Source organism: Arctopsyche grandis, chromosome 1 (assembly GCF_051622035.1).
Source record: "Arctopsyche grandis isolate Sample6627 chromosome 1, ASM5162203v2, whole genome shotgun sequence".
Taxonomy (NCBI): domain Eukaryota; kingdom Metazoa; phylum Arthropoda; class Insecta; order Trichoptera; family Hydropsychidae; genus Arctopsyche; species Arctopsyche grandis.
Window position 1 is genome coordinate 7,489,291 of NC_135355.1, and position 8,210 is coordinate 7,497,500.

The window sequence follows — 8,210 nt, forward strand, 5'->3', positions numbered from 1 at the left end:
TTGTAACATGTATGAACACGTTTGTTCATATTGACTGGAAACTACACACATAATATAATATATACATATATGGTATTACACGTAATTATATGTATAAGATAGATTAACCACACAAATTAGAAGCAACGATTTACGATTGCGAAATATCCCTGCATCGTTTTAAACATATCGATTCCAAAATAGAACAGTTTCAGTTTCAACTTGGACCAACTTTTTTCTCAATCTCCTGTGGGAAGCTCCGTTTAATCGGTTTATTTCACATAAAGCACAATTGTTCCTGCTCAGCGGACTACGGGAATATCCCCGTATATTCCCATTATGTATATTACCAAATTTTCAAATCGCCCTGAATTTACGCATACATGTATATAACTTCAGTGTTGATATGAAAAGGCAGCAGCCGCTGAAATAACGCATACCTATAAGCTCGTTTCGTCCAAACCTTTCGCAACGGCAATTTCATCACTGCTACTGTGGAAATTCGTATCTCCTTCAGGAAATATAAAAATTTCAGTATCTACACTGTCCGGGTCCACTCCCATATCCCACTTTGTTGCCCCGTAGCATCTGGATTGCAGGGACCTCTTCATTACGACCCCTCTGTAGCAAGGTCCTCCCGTGCTCGAGTGGCTGCTATCCGAGTTTGCGAAACTAGCACTGAATTCCATACTGTTTCTTTTGTTCTCTTTGCAGTCTTTGCTCTTGTAGTATTTTTTTAGTGTAAAATCCTTCAATCGCGTTTCATCTCTCACACCTTCTTCAATTTTCTTCTTCTTTTTGAAACACCCGCTGCTCTCATCTTTTCCGTTTGTGAGCGTCTCTTCCGTTATCTCATCGGGTGGGTCGAAGATAGTCGCCGGTTTTATGTCTTGCAAATTATTTTTGCAGAATCGGACCGTGCTAGCCGACATGGGCTTTTCGCCTTTGCTACTCTGGCTTTCCGATAGTGAATAGTGAACGCTTTTGGTTTTGTTATTCGAGCATGATGGCAAATCTGGTGTGTCGGTTCCATTAAAACGAGTGTTGCGAATACATCTGGGACGTTTTCCGCCCGGATTTCCGAAGAAGTGGACGTTGTAAGACACCATCGGCATTTTGCTTGAAGAATGCGATCGTCGGCGATTCCCGAAAGATCGCAAAACAGTCGTAAATCGTAGAGTGTTTGTTTTTTCCTGAAAAAAAGTAAACGAAAATAATTAACAATCATCTCTGGCCACAATGACGTGTTGGAAGCAAAAAAAATCTGGGAATTGGATCAATATATTTCATACGCAAAAATAAAATTCGGATGTGACCAACCCACGACTATATCTATGTATTTGAATAATATAAGAAGACTAAAAACCAAAATTCAACATTCGACAGAGCTTTTTCGATACAAATTAAGCGCAAGTGTAGGGAAACTTACACAACACAAAAGTTCTACTTCCGGTTGTCGAATTTTTTTCAAAATTATTTTATTACCTAGCATCACAATAAATATTATAAAGATAAAATATCAAAAAGATAGAAATGATTTAAAAGTTCAAAATAAAATAATGAAACATTGCATTAAAAAAAATACTACTTCCGGGTTACGAATTCTAACCAAAACCTTATCAACTCTAAGTTAGTACATAAATAATACAAATATAAATTTTCAGCTTGTTACGTATAGTCGTGTGGAAAAATCATGTGGTCACAACATTTTTGACTTTTATAAGAGGAAAAAATCCCACTTCCAGTTTATCATATTTTTTTAATTTTGTGTTGCTTTATTACTTAAAATCAGTTATTTTTTTATTACTTAAGGATCACTTATTATACACATTAAATATCAAGAAGATAAAAATCATTTAAAAGGTCAAATAAAATAATGATAATTCGGAATGTAAAACCTACAGTTCGTTCACGACCGTTGATACACAGACCTGTCGTTCACAGCCATTTCGTTCACCGATATTTTGTTCACAGACGCTTCGTTCACAAATATACAATAGATTGATCGCCGATCGATCTTTTTCCATAATTAAATTATTATATCGTTTACGATTCACAAAGGCAGTTCTTGAAAGTTTTTAAAGCAATTTTAAAGGTAACCACTTTACCGCTCGAGTTTAGATAAAAAAAAAATATTTATATAGAAAACCAGTCCTTGTGAATGTGGTGAAATAAAAAAATGGCCAAATAATCACAACATTTTTTTTTATTTTCATCACATTGATACAATAACACTGAGCAACAAAAAAAAATACCAGAGCGGAGAATAACCAATCTTTACTAAGTTTGACCCACTGAATTCGAATATGATTTAAATTTTTTTTGGTGGGTGATCGTTTACGAGATATGAGCGTTTAAAAAAATCCGCGATTTTTGAGTTTTTTGGCTTATGCGGTCTTTAACTCAAAATTTAGGATTGTTACGCTCAAAGTGAGTACATAGTAACCCAAAAACGTGATTTTTTGTTGCTCAGTGTAATTATACTTGAAATTTTTCGTGAAGAACACACATATTTAAGGGGTCGAAAAAAATAGTGGAAGAAAAATCGAACAAGAGTAAACTGCCACTTCCGGTTGACAGATGCTTACCAAATTTTATACAGAACTTGGTATTACGCTTAAACTTCTAGATATGAAATTTTAGGGTCAATAAACTAAAAGATTTCTGAAAAAAAATAAAAAAAACCTCGATTCTCAAGAGTAAAAGTACTACTAAAAATATTTTTAAATTACTAAAGTATAAATTTTATAATTTTTATTACTTGTAAAAAATTTCAGTCTGAGTCGCTTAGCGATTTGGTAGATAATAGAATTAAAAAACAAAAAAGGACAAAATAGGACAAATCACGTATCGATAAGAATTTCAGTAACCGATACTACGTTTCAGTTCGATACGACTAACGGTGTTTAAAAAAAATCCCAAAACACACACACACACACACACACACACACACACACACACACACACACACACACACACACACACACACACACACACACACACACACACACACACACACACACACACACACACACACACACACACGCACGCACGCACGCACGCACGCACGCACGCACGCACGCACGCACGCACGCACGCACGCACGCACGCACGCACACACACACACACACACACACACACACACACACACACACACACACACACACACACACACACACATTATCATATCAGCGATGAAACGCTACCTACAGATTTAGATATGACAAATGAAAAACAGTATGTAATATATTTTAATTTAAGTTTAATACAGATTTAATGAATCCAACTAAGCACATAACCATTTTAGACACTATTGATTAAAATAAACGGATATAGATACAATGCAGAAACCCACGTCATCGCTTTCATAAATGAAAAGTTTTTAACGAGGTAAATCTCCGAACAATGAAACCTGTTAAAGCGCATGTAACGAGCACGTGACTTTTAGACCTTTTGGTTATTTTCTCATTTCTAAATAAAAGAAGTTTACAAAACAAAATTCGATATTGAACTAATAACTATGATAGCGATACAAATTGAGCGCAAATATATGCAAATACTTGCACAAGACAAAAGTTCTACTTCCGGTTGTCGGATTTTGTTCAAATTTTTTTTATTATTTAAAATCAGTATAACTATTATACACATTAAATATCAAGAGGATAAAAATAATATAAAAGGTCAAAATAAAATAATGAAATATTGTTTTAAAAAAAAACACTACTTCCGGTTTACGAGTTCTGACCAAAACGTTACCAAATCTAAGTTAGTACATAAAGTTCGATACTCTAGACGCGTTGCACTCTTTTCACTTGATCCTTTCAATACTAATTCCCAAAAATATTTTTATCTGCAGCGCGTTTATCGTATGTTTAACGGAGAGCTGAATGAGGTTGATCTGTTTGGTATTTCCCTACATCAATTCAGGTCTAACATCAAGAGAATCTTGATCGATTGATTCATTTTTTCTCCTATTCTATTTTTCCAATATTTCCATTATTGTTATACTTTAGTTTAGTTATGTAATGTGCTATTTAATCATATTATAGCTTTCATTCTTTTCCTTTTCATTTGTTTATTTTGTATTTACCTTTTTCATTTGTTTTTTATATTTGTAAATTTCAATTTCTTCTTATATTCTATCTTATAACCTTTTCCATATATTTTAATACTATAGTTTAATTATGCAATGTACTACATATTTTGTCATGCCTTTATTCTTTACTTTTTAATTTGTTTTCCTTATATTTATCTTTTTCATTTTTGTAAAAATCTATTATTGGACTCGGATGTTACATATATTATTTATTTACTTTTTGTTTTTTTTATACCTATCTCTGTACATCCAGTCTGTTGATTTTTCAATTAATAAAATAAAATAAAATAAAATAAAATAAAGAATATAAATATAATTTTTCAGCTTAATACGTTCAGGGGTTTGGTCAGGATCCAGGCGACAACCTTTTTGACCTTTCTAAGAGGAGAAAATCCCACTTCCGGTTCACTAAATTTGGTGATTTTATTTTTAATTTTTATTTAAAATCACTATCTTTATTATACACAATAAATATCACGACGCTTAAAATAATTTAAAAGGTCAAAATAAAATAATGAAAAAATAATGAAAAATTGTTTTAAAAAAAAATACTACTTTCGGCTTACGAATTCTGACCAAAACGTTACCAAATCTAAGTTAGTACATAAAGAATATAAATATATTTTTTCAGCTTAATACGTTCAGGGGTGTGGACAGGATCCAGGCGACAACATTTTTGACCTCTCTAAGAGGAGAAAATCCCACTTCCGGTTCACTAAATTTGGTGATTTTATTTTTAATTTTTATTTAAAATCAGTATAATTATTATACTCATTAAATATCAAGAGGATAAAAATAATATAGAAGGTCAAAATAAAATAATGAAATATTGTTTTAAAAAAAAATACTACTTCCGGTTTACGAATTCTGACCAAAACGTTACCAAATCTAAGTTAGTACATACAGAATATAAATATAAATTTTCAGCTTAATACGTTCAGGGGTGTGGTCAGGATCCAGGCGACAAAATTTTTGACCTTCCTTCCGGAAGCTTCCGGAAGGGAAAAAATCCCACTTTCGGTTTATTAAATTTAGTGATTTTTTTTATTTTAATCACATTGATACAAGAGTTATACTTGAATTTTTTCGTGAAGACCACACATGTTTAAGGGGTCGAAAAAATAGTGGAAGAAAAATCTAACAAGAGTAAACTGTCACTTCCGGTCGACGGACGCTTACCAAATTTTATAAATAACTTGGTATTAAGCTTAAACTGATCGATATGAAATTTCAGTTCGATAAATCAAAAGGCTTTTGAGAAAAACATAAAAAACCTCGATTCTCTAGAGTAAAAGTACTACTTCCGGTTCAGATAAAAATATTTAAAAAATATAAAATTATAAAAATTATTATTTCTTGTAGAGAAAATCGAATTCAAAAACTTAAAAAAAAGAGGACACCTATAAGGGGAGGTACCATTTCCGGTCAACTTAAAAATTTGAAAAAAATGTACGTAGTGTCGATAAGAATTTCAGTAACCGATAAAAAGTTTCAGTTTGATAGGACTAACGGTGTTGAAAAAAATCCCCAAAGTACACAGACACACACACACACACACATTTTTTCTAGATCATGAAAACGTGATCAGTAATCGATTCTGAGTTCGAATCAGTCAAAATCTCGAGTTCGAATTTTCGCATGATCACAAAACTTCATCTATTGTTACTACGTACATAGATAAAGTAAAAATATGGATAAATTCTGGCAACTGTAAATCAATTGTTATTGTTGAATAAAGCATTTTTATTTAATTATAAATAAATAAGTTATCATATATACATATAATATGTATAATATCGGGGTTTGCTACAAATCGCTGCAAACGACATGCGGCATGCATGAATGAAGAATTGCAGGCGAACGGTTTGAATAAAAAAACAATTTATTTTAATATTCGGTACAAGAGTTTATTACGGACTGACTTAAATTCTAACAATATTGAGTTTATATACTCTTTAGCAAACAATGAATGTGTTGAAGACACGTGTTGTACAATCTTGGTTAGTCAGTGCATGGGTGTGGTGGATATAATAGTTTTATTTAAAATCAATGTGTGTCGGTAATCAATAATCAGTAATTCATACGTTTGTCATTAATCAATGGTGCATTTATAAAATTAGGTGTGTTTTATCTCTACTGGTTAGTCGTTTGTTCTTTGTATTAATCATATGACAACGAAGGAGTCATGATGGCGTCGTAGAAATGACGAATTTGCGAGTACTTGAGTACAATGGTAGAGGTACAATGATGAGTACAATGGTAGAGGGTTGTCTTCAGCCCTTAACTCATGCAGCAAAATTCGACTGTTTGAATTTAAACATGTACGAAAGACGAGATATTCATTGGATTGCGCAGATGACATTTTAAAGTGCATTGATGATTGGCAATTATTAAAATTGAGTTGGATCTTGCTGGCAAGTTTAAAAAGGCAGAAGTCGAGACAAAAGTATGAAATGAGCATGCATGCGGCCGCATGCAGCGAAATGACCATGCAACCGCGTCGTTTGCAGCGATTTGTAGTGGAGCGATAATATCGCTATTCTGTGTGTCTGTATGTGTGTGTGTGTGTGTGTGTGTTTGTCTGTGTATCTGTGATAACGCTCGCCGTACTATAATAGCCGTTTCGATTCGACATACATATGTACATACGTATGTATTTATTTATTTAAATAGGCACACATACAGAATATACTATATATAAAAACGGACTGTCGCTAAATATATATATATTTGTATATTTGTATATATATTTGTATATTTGTATATATGTGACGGACGATCAACCGTCAACCAGTATGGGGAACAATTTTTTTTTCTTTTCATATTTTTCATATTTTTCATTTTTTCAGTTTTTTCATTTTTTTCATTTTTTCAGTTTTTTCATTTTTTTCATTTTATTCATTTTTTCAGTTTTTTCATTTTTTTCATTTTATTCATTTTTTCAGTTTTTTCATTTTTTTCATTTTTTCAGTTTTTTCATTTTTTTCGTTTTTTCAGTTTTTTCATTTTTTTCATTTTTTCAGTTTTTTCATTTTTTTCATTTTTTCAGTTTTTCAGTTTCCCAGTTTTTTCAGACCCCGGGGTGCCAAAGGCATTGGGGGCGCTGAGGGCGCCGGAGGCGTCGGCGGCGCTGGAGGCGAAGCCCCCTGGGTGCCGAAGGCATTGGGGGCGCTGGGGGCGCCGGAGGCGTCGGCGGCGCTGGGGGTGCCGGAGGCGTCAGCGTCGCTGAGGCCGAAGGCATCGGGAGCGCTGGGGGCGCCAAAGGCGTCGGCGGTGCTGGGGGCGAAGGCCCCGGGGTGCCGAAGGCATCGGAGGCGCTGGGTGCGCTGCGGGCGCCGGAGGCGTCGGCGGCGCTGGGGCCGAAGGCCCCGGAGCGACGGAAGCGCCGCGGGCGAAGGTCCCGGGGTGCCGGAGGCGTCGGCGATGCACAAAACGTAATTCGTAATTCGTAATCACTTCGTAATTTGTCATTCGAAATGCTCGGGAACGGGAATTGCACGCATTATTGTGGCATTGCAACGCATTCCGGGTTTAACTAGTAATGTATAAAATTCAGAAATACACAACTAAAAACTTTATTTATTAATCAAATATTATTTTATTCGGATAAATTTCATTATACCTTCATATGTATAATCATAATATACAGACACATTCACACTTATTTCGATAATTTAATAGCGAAGAGTTGAAGTATAAATACATGTCTTCAAAAGCTCCTTCATTTGAAAATTATAATTATAATTGACATTTATTATTTATAATTTGAAATGTATAATAATAATAGACACATTTTTGTATAGAATTTGTTTTAATGGGAAAATCCAATCGAAAATATGTATTTGAAATAAAATTATCAAAAAGCATATATATGTATGTTGAAAGTGTGTAATATTTTCAACGAGGCAGAAATACTGAAAAATTATGATTCGCGCAATAAATGGTCCATTTATTGTCCCTAGCAACCTTTTAATTTAAGTGGCTCGCAAAATAAATGAATGCGAAACACTCAGTAAAGACATTTTGATGACGACTCAATCAAAGGAAAATGGTGTTAAATTTTGCATAATTTTATACCGGATGTAAAAATAAATCTGAAGTGTTGGATGTATTTCATTGAATATATGTATATATA

The 8,210-nt window shown here is 33.6% G+C and overlaps 1 protein-coding gene across 1 annotated transcript in view; it reads right to left on the reverse strand.

The window, feature by feature from the left end:
* Positions 1-779: 779 nt before the first annotated feature.
* The window catches only part of LOC143915356 (neuromedin-K receptor-like), a 35,921-nt gene continuing 28,490 nt past the window's right edge, over positions 780-8,210 (reverse strand). The window contains exon 11 of the mRNA XM_077435973.1: positions 780-1,172. Coding sequence (XP_077292099.1) covers positions 1,171-1,172 — 2 coding nt within the window. The 3' untranslated portion in view covers positions 780-1,170. The remainder of the gene's footprint in view (positions 1,173-8,210) is intronic.